This window comes from Anas acuta, chromosome 4 (assembly GCF_963932015.1).
Source record: "Anas acuta chromosome 4, bAnaAcu1.1, whole genome shotgun sequence".
NCBI classification, from domain to species: Eukaryota; Metazoa; Chordata; class Aves; order Anseriformes; family Anatidae; genus Anas; species Anas acuta.
This window is the reverse complement of record NC_088982.1, coordinates 61,275,377-61,293,538: the sequence shown is the minus strand read 5'-3', so window position 1 is coordinate 61,293,538 and position 18,162 is coordinate 61,275,377. Positions and strand designations below refer to the sequence as shown.

At 43.7% G+C, this 18,162-nt stretch overlaps 1 protein-coding gene across 2 annotated transcripts in view; it reads right to left on the bottom strand.

Moving 5' to 3' along the window:
• The window catches only part of MOB1B (MOB kinase activator 1B), a 48,367-nt gene that overhangs the window by 12,081 nt on the left and 18,124 nt on the right, over nt 1–18,162 (bottom strand). For both annotated transcript variants that reach the window (XM_068679296.1, XM_068679297.1), the window contains 2 exons: nt 7,111–7,277; nt 3,065–3,158 (listed from right to left, as the gene is read on the bottom strand). In XM_068679296.1, coding sequence (XP_068535397.1) covers nt 3,065–3,158; nt 7,111–7,277 — 261 coding nt within the window. The remainder of the gene's footprint in view (nt 1–3,064; nt 3,159–7,110; nt 7,278–18,162) is intronic.

The following is an 18,162-nucleotide window of genomic DNA, read 5'->3' as shown; positions in this document are numbered from 1 at the left end:
CAAGTGTCACACTACTCATATTTGACATCTAAACTTAGAAGCACTGTGGACCTGAAGCCTCACAAAAATCAGAAGTGTCTCACCACCGCTAACAGTGAGCTTAGTTCACTCACTCAAATGCCTAAATATGGATTTGACAGCCTCAGTTCAGACATCCAGTTCTAAAAAATGCAGCAGACACGTCCTTCCTTTGTGTTCTTATTTAAAGCATGGTTGTAAAACCATGGAGGAAAATAAAGAGAACTCCCCTCATCCCATACTGGTCAATAAACGTATTACTTTTATGCAGGTTCTTAATGTGTTATCATGACCATTGCATTGATGGTGACTAAACTTATACATGAACAGTAAGGAGGTGAAAACCAGCTAGGTTTTGTTTGGGTAAAAAATGGCTTGTCTTTGCAGACATGAAAAGAATGGAATATCACTAAGAGAAAGCATATATTTTGGAAGAAATCAGATAATTTTCTCAAATTATTAGACAATGAGTTGTGCAGCAGGAAAGAGATCTGTTCTTGATGTCTATGCCAATTCTTAACTAACTCAAGGTACTAATGCCCTGTTAGACTTATTCAGCAATCCTTCCAGCAAAGACAAGTCCAAAATAAATGTAAGTGATCTCCCAGCACACATGCCTCATGTTAACAAAATGGCCAAGCTGGATTTCAGTTGGATTTTATCATTCCTAACCTAAAAGCAGCATTCAGCTCCCCCACTCCCACACCTGTTCAAACCAGGAAGCTTTGGTGGGTCCCCAAAATTGACTTGCCTCAGCCAAGGCTTCCTGGTCAAGGTCACTACCAAGAAAAACCAGAGTACCCAGGTGGTACCTACCCAGCTCCAGGTATTTGCTTATCACTGAAGGTAGCCCTCGAGAGAAGGAAACCATCCCAACATCAAAAATAAACACACCAAGCCCCCATACAAACCCAGGTGAGCTGTCTGTTTTTCCATAGTCTGCTTCAGGCTTGTCAGTTGTGCTACAAAAATTGTGACTGAGCCACTATGAGTTCCAAACAGCTACCTAGGTATGCACCAGCAGCTTACAAGCCTTTTTTAATATAGGAGCCATAAATGTTTTTCCACTGGGAGCACATAGCCCTGTGTCTGCAGAATACCAAGGCACTCCGAACTCTGAGTTACTAAAATAAAAAGAAAACCCCAAGTGTGGATGTAATTATACTGGCTTGCAACTAACTTACATGACCTAACTCGCACAGAAAATTAATAAATAAAAGGAAATCAGACTGTAAAGCCACAGCGCGCTTGATGGTTTTAGTTCTCCCCAGCTACTCATGCTACTGCTGCCTAACCTGTTTCAAATGACCTTATACAAATTGTTTCAGCCAACTCACAGCCTTTTATCTGAAACAGAGGAGTATGCACTAACGGTGGCGGCTCAGCCATGCATGTAAGCAGACAGCAACCTTCACCCTAGAAGCACTGAAGAGCTCATAAGACTCAGCGCCTCCTTGACTAGCACAGCTTGAGTCAGAAGATAACAGGAAACAGAGAGAAGAAAAAACAACAACTGTAAATATCAGAGCTGTTGCTCTAGTAGGTTTTCTACCAGTACTTCCCTAAAAATATTTTGCAGGTCACCTTTAACTTAAAGAAAGGCCGTGCTCACTCAAACCAGAACCACAATACATGCTCTGCTGCCAGTCACCACCAGCCAAACAGATCACCTGCTCCTGTGCCCGCCTGGCCCTGGCCCCTCAAACACAGGCAGATTTCTGACCCTCTTTCACAAAACCCATCCCTGAGCACAGGTGGGGCCTGCAGAGTTTGGGGAATGCTCTGCAAATCCGAGGGACAAGGTCACCTAATTAAAAACTTGGTAGAATGCTTTTCTTGGCCTTAGCGACTCTCTCCTACCCTGCTTCATAACCGCTTGAGTACTACATCAATTTCCGTCAATGGTTATCGGTGCCTTTGGAGAGAAATAAATTGTTTAGACTGGCAACCAGAAAGCTAAGCCTTTAATAATTAACCTCCGTCCCCAAGTAACTGCTTGTCATTCAGACAAACAAAGCAAACAAATATTTTCATGCTCTTATTTAATAACCAAGGGCCTGTTCTGCATGCCAAAGCACAAAGCAGACAATGGGCTATGTTATTGCACAAGCCTATTCCAAAGATCTTTTGTATAATAGTAAACTTTATTTCTTTTGTATTTTCACCCCCCTTCCCCGCTTTGCAGCAGCAGGTCTGCCTGCCCACACTGGTTTTGGCATTCAGCAGCAACCATTGTTAGTTTACCAGCGTAGCACCAACCCTTTTCTCAGTGGGTCTGGCTGCTTTCGCCTTGCAGAGCTCCTACCCTCCCTCTCCCTCCAGCAGCACCACTTGGCTCGAGCTCGGCTCCCCACCTCACTGGCTGGCAGCTACTGGCTTCAGACAGTAACAACAAACGTCATTAGGAAGGAGGAAAAAGGGGAAGAGAAGACTGGTTTCCTTTGCTGTTTATTTAAGATTTTAAGGTAAAAAGGAAGCAGTGCCTTCCCTCTCCACTTGCTCAGAAATGCAGTTATTTTCCTCTTTGGAAGACGTGAAGCAGATGGAGAGAGAGCAAACACAAACATCACGTTGGGTATATGTACAAAAGCGTAAGCAACAACCAAGGAAGTGAAACTTGAGTGATAGCGTACGGGATTCTAACTCAGACTACAGAAACTACAGCCAAGTTTCTTTCTGCAGTACCTAGTCAAACACCTAAAAGAAAGATTTTGCTAAATCTTAATCGAGTGCTGGCAGATAAAAGCTTCCAGTCTTCATTTTAAAAGTCCTCATTAACATTTCAGAACAAAAAAAGAGAAAACAGTTTTGATAGCCAGGCTACCTCCCAGGCTAAAGAAAAATAAAAAGAAATGAGAGCACCTTTCCATTTCCCAATCCCTTACAAAGGGCTAAGCCTTTTTCCCTCACAGGTAACAAGAGAAGACATCCTTTCCACCCACAGAGATTATCTTTTCTTTGGCACTCAGGTGAGCTAGTCTCTTTCAAACACAAAATCATCTCAAAAATTATGCACACATGCAACAATGAGTAAAAATAATCTTACTTTGGGCCAGCAGACATCACCGGGCAACTCTCCTCTGTGCAGAAGTCTGTGATGGTTCCATAAAGCATGTTGATCTGGTTGAAGAAGTCGACGGCTGTAAAACATTTAAACCACCCATTATCACTCTGCAGCTTGTGACAGTGACTTCTGTTCCTTTGATTATTAATTAATTACCACCACTTAATATTTTGTCCAAAATGTTTCCTCATTTACAAACTCTCCTTGGATATTTCTTTTGGGGAGTTATTCCTTAAGTTTGGTTGCATGTTTGGGATAAAAGTTCTTAGCCATTTTTTCAACAGTTTACTGCTGAATCACTGAAATAAATAAAAGACCCAAAGTTAACATATCTAACTATTCCCAATGCTCTAACTACTTTAAATAGATGCTCAAGCACTTAGAACTCTTTGAAAGCAAGGCTCTTCTTCAATAACCTAAGAGCATGTTCAGTTTTTAGCAACCATGGTCACTGTGATCAATTGATAAAATCCACTTTCAATGCCTAGTCCCCCTTGATCCACTGGGGAGCACAGCACATTCCCAAGGTATCAATATGTAAGTTTATCTTTTCAAAATAACTTTGATAACAAAAATAAAAAGGGATAGCATGGGTTACAACTGAAAGGGGACCTATATTAAGCAGAAGAAAGCAAAATTTCAATTAGGCAGGGTTAAATTCTTACCACTAAGAGCATGACATCGTTCCAGTGTAACATTTTAGTCAATACTCCTACCTCCCTTATCCAGCAATGACTACTGTAACTTGTGCTTCTGGAAGAACCCAAGCAATACAAGTATACAGGAACTTAAGACTTGTGGGAGTAGCTTTGGTGTCCTTACTCATCTATCCCATATTTTCATCAAATGCGTGCATGAAATTCAGCAATCCAACCATATACAAGGTAAAAATAGATTTAATGTCCCAGTGCCCGGTCCACACTTCTGCTAGCAGCATCAGGCCTGCCACCTCTGACAACAGGAGCTTTTACAGCTCGAATTTTGTCATCATGCAAGGCTAGTCCTCAAAAGGCAAAACCAGTACGTAGTCTGTCTGAGATCAGCACCATGTAAGATTTACTTTATTTAAGTGTTACCTGTGTGATACCCACAACTCAAGGCATCAGTGACAGACTGTTCCCTTATTGGGATGGATTTCAGGAATACTGAGCTAAAACCCCTTATATCATTAAAAAGACATGCGCTATCCAATTTAGTGCTGAGGTGACCAAACTCTTCATTCTGAACAAATGGGATTGTTTTTTCTGAGACCGGCCTTCTGCTGTAGTTAAACAGATGTGTTTGTCTTCGCTTCAAAATTGACCTTTTTAGAGTCATCAGTTCAACAGTGAACACTCATACAACCAATCTGCAGGACCCTGAGGAATGAGCACCAACAACACACTCCTCTTAGCCCGCTGCTAAGGCAAAGAAAAGTGAGTTCATTGCTTTGTAGGCAGCCCAAATTGGTGCTCTCTGTTTAAAGCTAGAGAGAATTGCAATTACGCTGCAATGCAATGGAGGTTGACATCCTCAATGTAAGCAATAAGAAATACAGTATACTATTAAAGTAACTGATGGCTAAGAGAATAGGAGGGTTAAATACTGTAACTATCCTCACTGAATATTCAGGAGTATAAACATAGATTGCATGCACATCCTGGCAGCAAATTACAGCGACTGCTCAGAAGATGCAAGATCCAAGCTACAGCTGTGTCACACAACTTCCCAGGTATCTAAAAAGGAAAGCAGATAAAAACTGGTATGGCATGCACCTAGCGCAGTTCATCTCCAGCAACAAAAAAAAAGGTTTTTCTCTCTTGAAAAGCACCAGCAGAAAATAGCAAGACAACTTCGGGAAGGGTTGATAAAGTTAGAGAGGAGAAGGGCTGCAAAAGCTTGTTTGGGTGGGCAGGGGGGAGGCATTTAACACTGCAAAGGCAGCAAGAAGTGGGTATATGCAGCCCTTGTTTTGTAAGTGTACACAAGAACTGCTAATTAAGTTTCCATTCCCTGCTCCCAGTAGAAACCACAGCCCAGTGTTTGCTTCGAGGCAAGCATGTTCAAAAAACCCACACAGACTTCGACAAGATGACTGATTATTGTGAATCCCACACTTGCAAGTCTCAGAAGGCCATGAGACTCACCACCCAGCCACCACAGCCAGCAGTGCCTGACAAACAAGGAAAATGCAAGATCCTCCTTTCCAACATCTGTAAAGCAGTACGGTGCCTTTGCACACTTTCATTTCCTCTTTTTACTCATGGTTAAGTTTTGAGGGTTATGTTACTTTTTGCACACATTGTCTGGTGCAAGTTTTTATTACTACAAAGATAAGGATGAATCGGACTTGTGAACTCATCAAAAACCGTACATGAAACTGAAAATAAACTGATTGCACGCTTCTCATCTTTTCATTTCTTATTTTGAAAACATACTTCAAAAATTTACATGTAAGTCAACTCATTACCGTGAGACACCAGCAAAGCTAAGAGTCGAGCAAGAACTGGCAGAGCAGGGCACATTCTTCCCCTGCTATTACTGTTATGAAGGGCAAAATCAATGACATTAAGTCATTTATGTCATTTACTTGTTAAGTTTTTTGATCAATAGAAGAGGCTCACAAATTCCATTAACTGGTACAAGGTGTGGTAGACAGATGTTGTAAATCAAGGGAGCATCTAATGAGTTTCTCACTTCCAAAAAAAAAAAAAAAAAAAAAAACAAGACTAAAACATCACTTTGCTGCAAGGAGGCATGAAAAAAAGACCATTTCGTTGCAAAATGCAGCTGTTACCATACGCCAGTCTTGTCAAACGTTTCACTGCTTTTTGCCAGCCAGCTAATTTAGTGGTTATATCATTTGGGAGCTGAAAAAAAGAGGACACATGGAGTGGGGGAACCACCAAAAGGGAAGGATGCAAGCAATATATCAAGCACTGTTAGTAATGCTTACTCATAAAAACAGGCTGGCTCTTTTTCTAGACAGTTTTGCAATGCAGCATGAACAAACTTGTATCAGGAATGGTGTCAGTATGACAGTTCACTTCCCAAACATGTCAAAGAGCAAAAAAGAAATAGAAGTACTACAAATAAGCAATTAGAAGACATTTATCCTAAGCATAACCTATACTGCTCTGCAGCACACAATCAATACTCTACTTGCAGGCCAAGTCAAAGACACAAAAGCCAAGGAAATACCGAGACAAGGCACAGAATCTGTGGCAGCCAAAATCCTGCACGGCTACAGCGCATGATACAGTTTGGGTTAATCCATTCTCTAAGGACAGAAGGAAGGCAGCAAATCATGCTGCAAGGAGAGGGAGGAAGAAATATGGTCAAGCAATCAGACTTTGGGCCTCGTTGTTTGGCCTAGTCTAGCATTAAAAAAAAAGAAAGAGCTAGGAAAAACAGCTTTTTAGAGAAGTTAAATAAATTAAATCAGAGATTTACCAGAGCAAAGGCTCACTACTTGGTAGAAACAAAAGGAAAAGACTAATTTTAGGAACATTGCAAAGATTATTTCTAGGTTTCTCTGGGTTTGTAATGGGCAAAAGGAAAGACAAGCAACACGTGACTCACGTCTTAATATGTTTTAGACCTGGTCCTCACACTTACCTACATTAAGGTTCTACGCTTCGCATGCAGAGGCTTGCCTATACTCTTGAGTAACCACCCTAGCTGCAAAAGAGCTAGCTTAAGCATATTAAGATGGCAATGACGGGCTCTTTTCTAAAAACAGCAGTGGCATTTCTACCTCAGCACTTGTTTGCGATCAAGCACTCAGATTTTAACCACTCAGACTACGAATTATTAACAGGAACATATTTTTGGCACAGGGAGCTTAAGGAGTTTTGTCTCAGTGAGCCATTCTGCATCCGCCAGCACTAAATTATATGGCATTCACCTCTCCCCACCTCAGCACAGCACAGGGTGATGCGTGTACGACAAAGGAGCCAACCCCACTAGGAAGGAGCACACAGCTGTGTTCCCACAAGTGTCAGCCCACATTTAACACCCCCTAACATCAGAACTGCTCGCTGACTTACTGTTAACTGCAACCCATTCATTTAAGTCTTCACCCTCGGGAAGCATAACAGCCATCCGCAGGTTACCGCTTCCAAGCGTGGCCTCGGCATGTTTGAGCAGCTCGTACTGGTGAGAACCCTCGGGAATATTCTTCTTTGGTTTGAAGGTTTTGGAAGAGCGACTGCCGCTGTGAAAGGGAGAGGAAATAGTTAGAGAACTTACAGAAAGGGAGGAGGCAAGAAGTCACGCGCAAGCACAGTATCAGCATCAAAAGCACTTCTTCCACTCCCATGTTGTCATGTCCAAAAGGATATTTAACAAAAACTGGGATGCAAAAGTAACAAGTGCTTTGACTTTTAAAATAAAATAAAATCAACTCTTCCCTGCTACCCTGCCTTCTCAGCTGTTCTCCTTGCCATTAAGCCAGCTGGACATTTCGGAATGCTCAAACTCACTTCATCCCCTCAGCAAGTAGGATGCTAGGCAAGATGTGACCAGAACTATTTCCTTCCCCAGAAGTTGTACAGCCATGCGTAAAGGATAGCCCAGCCAAACAGAAATCTTCTTTATTCTAAACAGTCATGAATCTTCTCATGCTAATAAAAGATAGTAAATGGCAGATAAACCCAACATCCACCCTCAGGAGCCTGTTCAGACCCTCACTCATCTTTTCAAATCATGTATGGTGTGTTAAGTAGTTACTATGAATTCTTCAAAAATAAGCTGCTGTTATTTACAAAAGCATATTTTCTGCAGGCCCAGCTGATTCAGAACAGTATCTTTGCCACCTCAATCACCAGCAGTGTATTAGATCAAAACATTCACATCTAAATGGGGTTAGGGACTTAAAATGCCAATATAAAATACGCTTTCCAAGTATCTGGTATTATTTAGAAACTGTTTTCAAGGCAATGTTGCTCAAAAATATGCAAACGCTTTAGCTGAATTCTGATATAATTCCACATTTTCCACAAACTTTCTACATCATTTTCCCCTCATTTCACAGGGCACAGACCTTTCAGTCTGTCAAAAAATACAGATGGCAACTTTTACAACTTGCATATAGATCATTTTCCTGCCTACAATTTTGTTTGAAAAACACGGACTGACTCAAGAAAAAAGTTTAGTTACCTACATTTCAAATGATGGCAGTGAGCCTGGATAGCAGGTTAGCCCCTAGCATGTCAGAAACATGACGTGCAAAAGTAAATATTTGAAGAAGTGTCAAATGAGCCCATACTTGTGAATGTTTCAGTGCATAGGCTGAGGAAAAAAAAAAAAAAAAGGGTTGGAAAAAGAAAATTGATCTCTTGATTCCAACGAAAGGAAGTGCAAAGAGGTGAAATCCAGGCAGCTGAATTTTCATTACAAGCATTGACCAGTTCTCATTTCTTTAACCAAGCCTGACATTATTTCCCCAGCTCTCCATAGGACAGAACAGAAATTTTTGTTGAAGGCTCACCACACGTCTCAACGTGCAAGGGTTGTAGCTCACCTCTGAGGCAATTCGAGCCTAGCCACCTTGTCACACTTTGCACTGCAACAAACTTGTTTCTGGCATTTCAGTTTCCCCATCACACCACACTATAGCCATGAAGAGAGAACTAACAAAGGAGATCACTTGTTTCCACAACCCTACACGCCAACGGCTCTGGCAGAGACGCAATGCACACCAAAGAAGGCAACATTTTTCCTTTCCAAAACACAATAGGTGATCATACACCAAACATAGGAAGAAGATGTGTATGGCTCCCATCTCTTCTGCTACAGGACACTTCGAACATGCACCCAGTCATTTGCATTACACCCTAAGCAAGGATACCAGATTCAAATCTTAAATAAAATAATTGCCTCCCAGTGGGAGTGAGAAGCTACTGCGGCTCAGGGAGTTCCCTTCCCCTCCCAACCACCAGCCACCTGCGTTTGTTGCCCAGCCATGCTCAAACTCACTCAGAAGAAAGAGCACCTGTTGAAATAAAAAATATATACATGAAAAAAAATAGAGAACACTTTTAACTGACTGCTTAGAGATGCAGGGTTTTCCTCCTCGGGAACACACAGCCACAGTGACAACAAGGGGAGTGAAAATATAGCTTGGAGCATCTGGCAATTGCCTTGGTGTGTCTGCAGAACAGGGCTGGCACAAAGCAATATCCACAGCAACTGACGACTGAGAGCGACTGGTATTGTTATCTTCCCACGCGTGTCAGTGTAAACAGAAGAAAAAACAGCACAAGATGAAGACAAGCACGGCACTTCCTGACCTGCTCAGAAGATTTTGCTCTCTGCATCGTGATATGACAACAAGTGAAACCAAGTCCTGATACTTTCATGAAATTCAAACCAAAGGTTGCCAAAGACTTACCACCGCTCCAAAGCTCAGGTCATCCATTCATGATAAAACAGAAAGGAAGATAACAAATTCCCTTCCCCCTCAATGTACACAGATTCCAGAATTCTTAAAACTTAAGCCCTCCTTCCCTCTCCCTGTTTCAAAACCTAACACACATCAGCTTCTCTTCCACAATGCTGTCATTTTATGAAGGGATGAAGACTGAAGAACTTAACCGCTGTAACTGGTCTGGTGTCACTGCCCGAGGCAAAATCCACAGCCTCATTACAGAGGCTACTACTGGGTGCAGGGAGCTCCCCGAGTGTGGTGAGGAAAGCTCCATCCAGAGGGAGCACCTACCAGAGGGATTCAGGTTATCAAGAGCAGCATCCCACTTCCAGCTTCAGCAGAAATCCTTTGTTTGGGGAGGAGACAGTAGGGGAAGATACAAAGCAGTAGCTAAAAGAAAGGTACTTCATAACTCAACCTGTTTGGATGTTACCAGAGGTTAAGCCAGCAGAAGGAGTGAGGGTTTGAGAACCAAGCACAAGGAAAGCACGGTGAGAGAACTCCCTAAATAGCCCAGTCTATTTTGAGCAAACTTTGGGTAAGGATTCACACCCCAGACCATGAGCTTGCGAGATAACAAACCAAGTCATCGCGGGTCAGGTGAATAGCCAGCAGAGATCTTCTATGGTCAAGGCAGCAGAGAAAGCAAAACAAGTCGGAAAAAGGTATCACTTCATCTCTGCTATCCCCTTCTCATATCCAGGGGCTTTCTTTCCACAAGCTGGCAAAATCTCTGAGAGGATGCACAATGCTTGATCTCATCAGCTCCCCCAGACAAGCCACCTCGTGTTCTTGTGTCTACCTTTGGCTCCTTTACCTTTCGGATCCCTGATTTTCCAATTCAGCGCAGCCAACCTAAGGCAGCAGGAAATGGTCTCACGCGAAAGGCAGGCAGGCATCCCAAAGGAAAAGTAATTAGGATAAATGCAGGCTGCTAGCGACCCCGTGCTATGGAAATATCTGCAATTTTGGCAATCCATTATCAGAATTCCATGCATTTGTGCAGTTGGCCATATGTGAAGACAGTTATCTGCAGACACAGTCACGCGCTCCTTATTACAGAGTTCAGGGACACACCAGCCCAGCACAGCTTTCCCAAGCCAAACCCCTCATCAGACAAGTTTGATCATGGGCAGCCTAGTTGTAAATGGTGCTGCAAACACAGTTTCAACTTATTAGTTCGGTAGCTCTCCTGTTCTTACATAAATGAGGATTGTTTTGATTAAGGTCTTAGCACTGTCAGTTGAATACCCCTTCAAAAGGCTCCCTCCTTATTGAGTTATCCTGCTTAAATCCAGCACACGGCAGCATCTTCTTCCTGCATTATGATTCCCAACACTGAGAGGTAAATGCCTTTAAAAAAAAAAAAAAAAAAGTATCTTTTCCTTCTTCCTATTATGTTAATCCATTACCTATGGCAGATTTAGAAAGTCCTCCTGTTCCACATCTATTTCCCCACGCCCTTGGGCATAAACTAGAAAAGTTAACTTCTAAAAGTTCTGTCTGGTGACCAATAATACAAGCAGTAACACGAGGCTTGGTCAAGTACGACATGTTTGTCATAACAGAATCAGCTGCATCTGTGAATCTGTTCTCCTGAAAACTTAAGAACGCCCCTGGTTGGTAGGTTGCAGCCACCTTTCCCTGTTGAGACTTTCTGAACTCTCCTTCAGTTTCAAAAACGTACATCGCATTAATGAAGTTGTGAAAGGGAACAGAAAACTCTCACAAATACCCCACTGAGGTTCCTTGGGCATAAAAAGGTCACGAAATGGGGAAACGTTGCATCAGACCCAGTATTTGTCACCACCAATTTCTAGTCTTCCTGAAAGAGCCGACTTCTCAAGAATTTCTTCCAAATCCGAGAACGTTTTGCTGCCTTTACTCCCACGTCCAACGTTTCGAGCAAATTATGCCCTTCTATTTTTATAGGTAAGTGCAGCTACAGCAGTGCCAGATGCAGCTCAACCTAGCACTAAATCAGGAAACGTGTTCAAAGCCATTGACTCACTGTGCCAGGACGAGTCTCGAAGCCTGCCGAGGCACCTCTGAGCCGCATGGAGCGCTTCCCACCATCAGAAGCCCACATGCTGCTTGGCCTCACCAAGACGTCACAGCGTGCTTACGAGCAAGAACACAACATTTCTTCCAAAGCTGTAATTTTATCTAGCCATCTGCTGACAGGGAGGGTTTCTAATGAGGTGGATCCTGCTGTCTGGCCTGTCGTAGGTTTGCAGGATGATGCTTCCAGAAGAAAAGAAAATTCTCAGGCATCCTACTTGCACCACACTTCGCACGCTGCCTCACAGCCCACTCCAGCCTCAAACACAGCATTGGCAAATCTTTTATAATCCAAGCAGTTAAAAACCCAGCCTAACCTCCTGGTTCATTTCTTTTTAAGCGGGGGAAAGGAGCCACTTAAACCTTCACGGTCCTGCTGGAAGCACTCTGGCTGACCTGGCTTACACCTCCTCATACCCAAGGGATTTGTGCACTCGAGTCTTTCGCTGGAGCTTTTTACCTATTTCTACAAGGTCTGCTGCATCTCCATGGAAACCTGAATTCAAACAGAAAAGTTAGCATCCTTATGCAGAAAAAAAGTAAACACAGCATTGCTCCTCCCATCCGTTTCAGGCCACCTGGCAGCTCAAGAGCACAGTGCTGCAATTACCTTAAATCATTTCATACAGGGCTCATCAGTGGACTGTTTTATCCAGGGGATATCAACTTTCTTTCCTCAGGGAATGTCCGGGTCACTAAATGTTGCATGTATAGCTACAAGACTCCATGTCTCCCTAAAGCATCCACCACCAGGGCCCAGCTGATGTAAGCCCCTCCAAATTTTTGGATGAGCTCGAGAGATTTAAAAACAGCCGACCTCAAGTCAGCACACAGAACATTTACCTGGGGCTTGGAAACTTTCCATATTTCAAATCCTGCTTCTTCATCTTCAAAGGCCTTTGCAGGCATTAATTAATCCTCACAAAGTATCTTTGAAGTAGGCATCATTAGCGCCTTGTTAGACGTAGGGAAACTGAGGCAGAGACTCGCTGCCGCAGGCCAAGGAGTGAATTTATCAGAGAAGTCCCCACGTTTTCCTTCTGTGCCTCCTTGTCTCCTCGCTCCCGCCACGCCTCTTTTTCAACTCCAAGACACAGAAACACTGGAAGGAGAGAGCTAAATTCCAGAAAAGCAAGCATTTCAGGCCTTCAAACAATAACAATTGTAACATGCTGCTAAGAATAGACGCATCAGAGTAGGAGCGTGTTAGTTCCCAATAGCCAAGATGTCAACATAGAAATTAAAATAAAAGCTTAAGCTGCTTTTTGGAAAGCAAATCAATAGTTTCAGCATTTAAAAGCTCATTCTCTGTGACAATCACAGCAGCAGAAGGAGAGCAGGTAAGTTAAATCATACATGCTCGAAATCTGCACTGACAAGATGTAACTTGAGCATTTCTATTTATAAAACTGAGTAGTCACAACATTTCTGTTCTGAAGACAGAAGGTGTGCGAGCCAGGCATTACTTTCTTTGGTACTTTTAATACCAGAAAGTCAATTATTTTCCAGTCTGATTCCACTCATTAAAATAAGCCTGTCTCATCGTTCACTTGTTTGGAGGTATCAAATCCACCATCAGAATTCAGGAAGCAAGTATTTCACAACCTTACACTCCTTTGATGTTCCAGCAGGTCTAAAGGCAGATAAAACAACCACCAGCCTACGGCCGAGAAAGACAGCGAGGGAGCTTCAGTCCCGTGGCCAGAGGCTGCGTGTGCCGTGAGCGTTTCTGCTGGGCTCTGGGGCAGGATGAGAAACTTCAGAGGCCAGCTCTGCAAGAGCTGCAGGCAGCTGGAAATGCTGTTCTCTCACCTGACACTACTTTCCATGAAGAGGACCGTGAGACCCCTTGAGCAGAGCAGGTTAATGGCTTGAAATGAGACGTGGAGCTGGAAGTGCTCTAAGACAGTGCAGTACTGAGTCCCAACTCAACCCTAATCGGGATTTGGAGGTCATTCAATGCCGTGGAAGAGTTAAAAGCCAGCAGAGACTGGAAGCGCACAAGCTGCTAGCTCTCACCCAGAAAAATGTCCCTTTGTGTAAATTCTTCAGCCGCCATCACTGTATTATTCTGAGCACTAAGAAAAGCAACACGCTTCTCGAGAGCGCTGCCGCCTAACAAAAATAACTTTCCTAAACATTAAGCTGTACGTAGCATAATTCCCTTCCCTCGTATGGAAACACAAACTCCACCGAGATCACTCAGGAAATCCAAGCAGCCCGTCTGGGCAAGAGTTAAGAGCTGCCAACTCCTCGCGCAACACACCTGCTCTCCCAAAATGCAAGGCAGGGCTTAGAAAGCAATTCCAAGCCCAGAGATTTGTTGCTGGTTTTGTTTCTTTGTTTTAAAAGAAGAATCAGGTAACAATTTCACAGACACAGGGTCATTCCTCCAGGTACAAGACGTGGTTTTTAATACTTATACACTCTGCTGTAGGAAACTGTAGGTCGAGAAGCTCTGTGGAGCACCTGCAGGAGTAAGTCCCCAGCTCTGCCAAGGCACCAGCTGGGCTCGGGGCCTTGCTGTGCAAAACCACCCTGCCACGTTCCCCGAGGTGCTCCTGCTCGCTCCGGAACAGGACGGCTTCCTGAGCGCAGCTTTCCTTCCAGAGGCTTCACCCTGCACGTGCGGGGCTTTGTTCCCACCTCCCGGTGACGTGCAGGCAAGGAGATCCCAAAAACAAAACACACCAAGCCAAGGTTAACAGTTAGGAAACACAAAGGCAAGGGGCCTTCTGGAAGGGAAAGGAAGGAAGAAGTTTAGTTTCAAACACCATTTCTTTAAGCGCTGAAAGCCACGCTTAAAAAAAGCCACCAGCAAACATGCATCTGAAAGTTTCCTCCTCTAAAAATAAGCCAGCGCAGACCTGGGGGATTTAAAACTCGTTTTCCAGCATGTGGAATTGGCAAGGCTTGCAAAACAACACGGGTTATCCCTAAAAGAAATGCTTCTTCAGATGGCTGGAAATGGGGTAAATAAAAAGCCAGAGAAAATCCCGCACCCTATTCTTTCAATGAAGTACTAATATGGGTCCTTCCCCATCCTACCTGCTATCTTTGCTACAACTTGGAGTAAATTGAGCTTCCCACATGCTTTTCAACCTGATCATGTTCTCCAAGGGCTATAATGACCACCGGTTTTTATAACTCCTTCTACCAAAGGAGAAAATAGAGCTTTCTGACTGTGAAATAGGTGTTGCAAGGAGGTTTCAAATCTCTCTCTATCCTGTTAATGGATAGAGATTGAGAACAAAAATCTGGCTTCCCATTCTTGGAAAATTAACTGTCTTCGTAGATTAGTGTTTCACACAGGATGCTATGAGAAGAGGCAGATTAAAATGTCATAATCTTATCAGGGGTTCTTAAAACACAGTATGCAAGACTCTACATGTTAAAAGAAGTTTATCAGATGATTCACATCCAGCAAGAAAAAAGTTACTTCGGGTAGCCTTGAGGAATGTTTTTGCTTTTGCTTGTCCCAACCATCAACACCCAGTGTTGCAAGCTGTCATAACATGTACACTTCCACATTTTTAAACCACTTTTTTTTTTCCCCTTTCTATGCATACACATTTCAGGCAGTGAAATCAAGCAAATCCAGGGTTCGTCCAGCCTAAGTTGGATGCTGTTGCAGCAGAACAGAGCTGAAGGCAAGCTCTTGCCATTACTTCTAGGCAGCCCTCGGGGAGGCAGAGGCTCGGCGGGGGACCTGGGGGCAGGGGACAGGCCCCGTGAGGCTGGCATTTTGTTCTGCCCTCAGAAACCTGTGTGCCCTGCAGCAGCTCATTGGTGCCAAATCCCCCAAGGTGTTCGGTGGCCGTGGACAGTTTCCTGAGCGAGGCAGTCTCTGCGTCTCTCTGCCTCGGGTCCTCAGGATGAACGAAGGGGAGGCGTTGTGCTACGATGCTGGAGTCTTCTGCAACCCCACCCGTGTAGGTGGCACCGGTGTTCCAGCTCTTCACCCCGCAGGATGCAGCCTTTCTCCGAAGTCAGCACAATTCCTAACGCAAGGAAGAGGCAAGCATCCAGAAAACCATCCCGTAACCAGAAGTCATCATCTGTTTGCTATGCTTGCACACGAAATAAATTCCCTTGTCTGACTTACAGCGTGGTCATTTAATACGCTTTCATCTCCTGGAAAACCCTCAAAATAAACAAAGCAAGCCAGAGTTGTGTTCGCTGGATACTACTGGAGCTCTGTGTGCGCACTCAAAAACACAAACTCACTCCCAGAGCAGCCAACAGTTGCGGAAGTGACTCAACTTCGAAAGCCTTGTCCTCTGCAGGACCAACAGCAGTGCTGGGCAAAGCAAGGAGAGGGACAGGGCACAGAGGAAAGAAGGAGAACGAAAGAGAATCCACTGTAGAGAAACTTGGAGGGGAAAAAAGCAGTACATATTCAGCCACGTGTGTCCTTTTGACTCACGGGGACAGGCACGCTGACATGAAGACAGCAGAGCAACTGAAATATGTGCATGGTATAAAAAATTGCAGCTTCCCAAGAGTCTTCTGCCCTCGTTTTTCTCCCCTCAAAGCCATGGCAACATTGGTAATTTTAAGATCAATGTAATAAAAAGAAATCCCATGTATTTTATGATTAGAAATCTACCACGAGCTACTATCATCACTGAAATTTTCTTTGTTTACCTTTAACCAGGGCTACAAGCAGAGATTTCTGCAGTAGCAGCGAGAGACCCAAGGATCTCCACACATCCTCCTCTGTCAAACATTCGAAAACCTGCTGCAAGAAGGAATCGAGATCATCCAGAATGTTTTGCTGCATGTTCCTGGCATCCACTGCCTGCCTCGACGCAAACACAACGCTGTCGTCACTCGCGGAGTTTGTTGTAGGGCAAACCAAAGTTGGATTTCAAAGAAAGCTGAAAAGTGGGCTGTTCTGTTGGGTTCTTTCAGTTAGATCCAGTTTCATTTACTATTTGAATGTGGGCATTTACAGTGTATGAACACACACACACAACATATCCTGGAACTGTAGGGCAAAACCAAAGCCAGATTTATTTCTACATATTCTAATATCCTAATATTCACGTACTCCTTTAAAAGAACAAGCAACTTTGAAAGAGGCAAACATGAAGCATTCCCTCCTCCCCAGCTACTTCTTTTTTCCCCCCAAGGACCGCTCAGTATCTTTATCATTTCAGTCACTAATTAAGTTCTCTGCAAACTAAATAGCGCTTTTTTTCTCCTACTAATGTTCCCCTCTTTTCCCAGGAAATCCTTATTTCTGTCAATTAGCATTAGCTCCCTTAAAAGGGAGGGCACAGTGTGAATTCAAACAAAAGTCACAACTTCACCCAGTTATGCTTCCAAGTTGAGTTTCCACGAAGGTTCAACCCTCAGCTTTCTGAATGAACGTGCCTAATAAATCATTCAGCAGACAGAAGAGCTACGCTTCTTTTGTAAACCCAACCCTTTCCCATACATAAAACCCAGCACTAAAAAGCCATCCGAACACTTATTTCTACTGTACATGAATGTACGGGGCGCGTTTTCCTTTGAAGAAAGAGGACTCGGTAAAGCTGTAAATGGCAGATTACTGCAAGAGGCTGAAAGGCTGCTAAAAGGATGCTGTATGTACATAGCCTGCAGCAAGGACTGCTGCATGGGAAATAAAGCCACAGAGGGTGCAGTCCTGCCCAGTGGCAAGCAAATTCAGAATTGAGAGCCAGGTGCCTGCGACAGGTTATAATACATCTTATAATACATCGTGTTAACAAATCCTAATGCCACCCTGCTCCAGAGCACTGACACCTGCAGGAGGACTCCACCCGGAGAAGTCTGCCACCTGAACCATCTCAGAGCACTTCTCTCTGTACGGTGGGCATGGTGAAGGCAAAGACCAGAGAGCAAATGCAGGCAGAACGTTTGCTGGTTTTAGAGAAGCTCTTAGAACCCGTCACTCAGCTGTTTCCAAGAAAATGTTATGCTCCAAAGAAAATCAATTAGACAGAGGGAAGATGCTTGGTAACAGCTGTGGGAGTGAGAACGATCCTGCACATGTTACGCAGACGCGTGGAAACATAAAAAGCAGAATGAGGAACTTGAACGTCATGCGGAGCACAAGGGAACAGAACAAATTTTTTTTTATTATTATTTTTGTCTTGAGAGAAGCAGCAATGCTGAAGTCCTGCCCTGGCAGTCAAAGTGAATACCAACAGGAGAGAGAAACAGATCAACCACAGAATGCGAGCGCCCATGAATGATCAGAAATGTAAACTAGACGGTACCGTTACAGAAGACACAACTGAGGAAATTCCTAAGGAATGATAAATCTATGAGTAAGTTATTTCGTTTTGTAACTCAACTGATTGTGTTTAAGGAAAAGCTACTGGAACACTGCAACGCTAATAAAGAAAGACGGTTTACTAAACCATTTAAGTAGGTGTGAAGGAGTTCAAGATCTTTCAACATGTGACTGAAAACATCATGAAGTGGTCTGGAGAGCTCCAGCTTGCTTCAGGCAGCCTCACTGTCCAGCAGCAGCATCCAGATTGTGGAGCAGGAGACAAGGAAAGGAGGTTGAGGAGGCAATTAATGAAGCTTGTGATTAACAGCATTTCCCCATCTGTGATTTCTTTACTGCAGCACT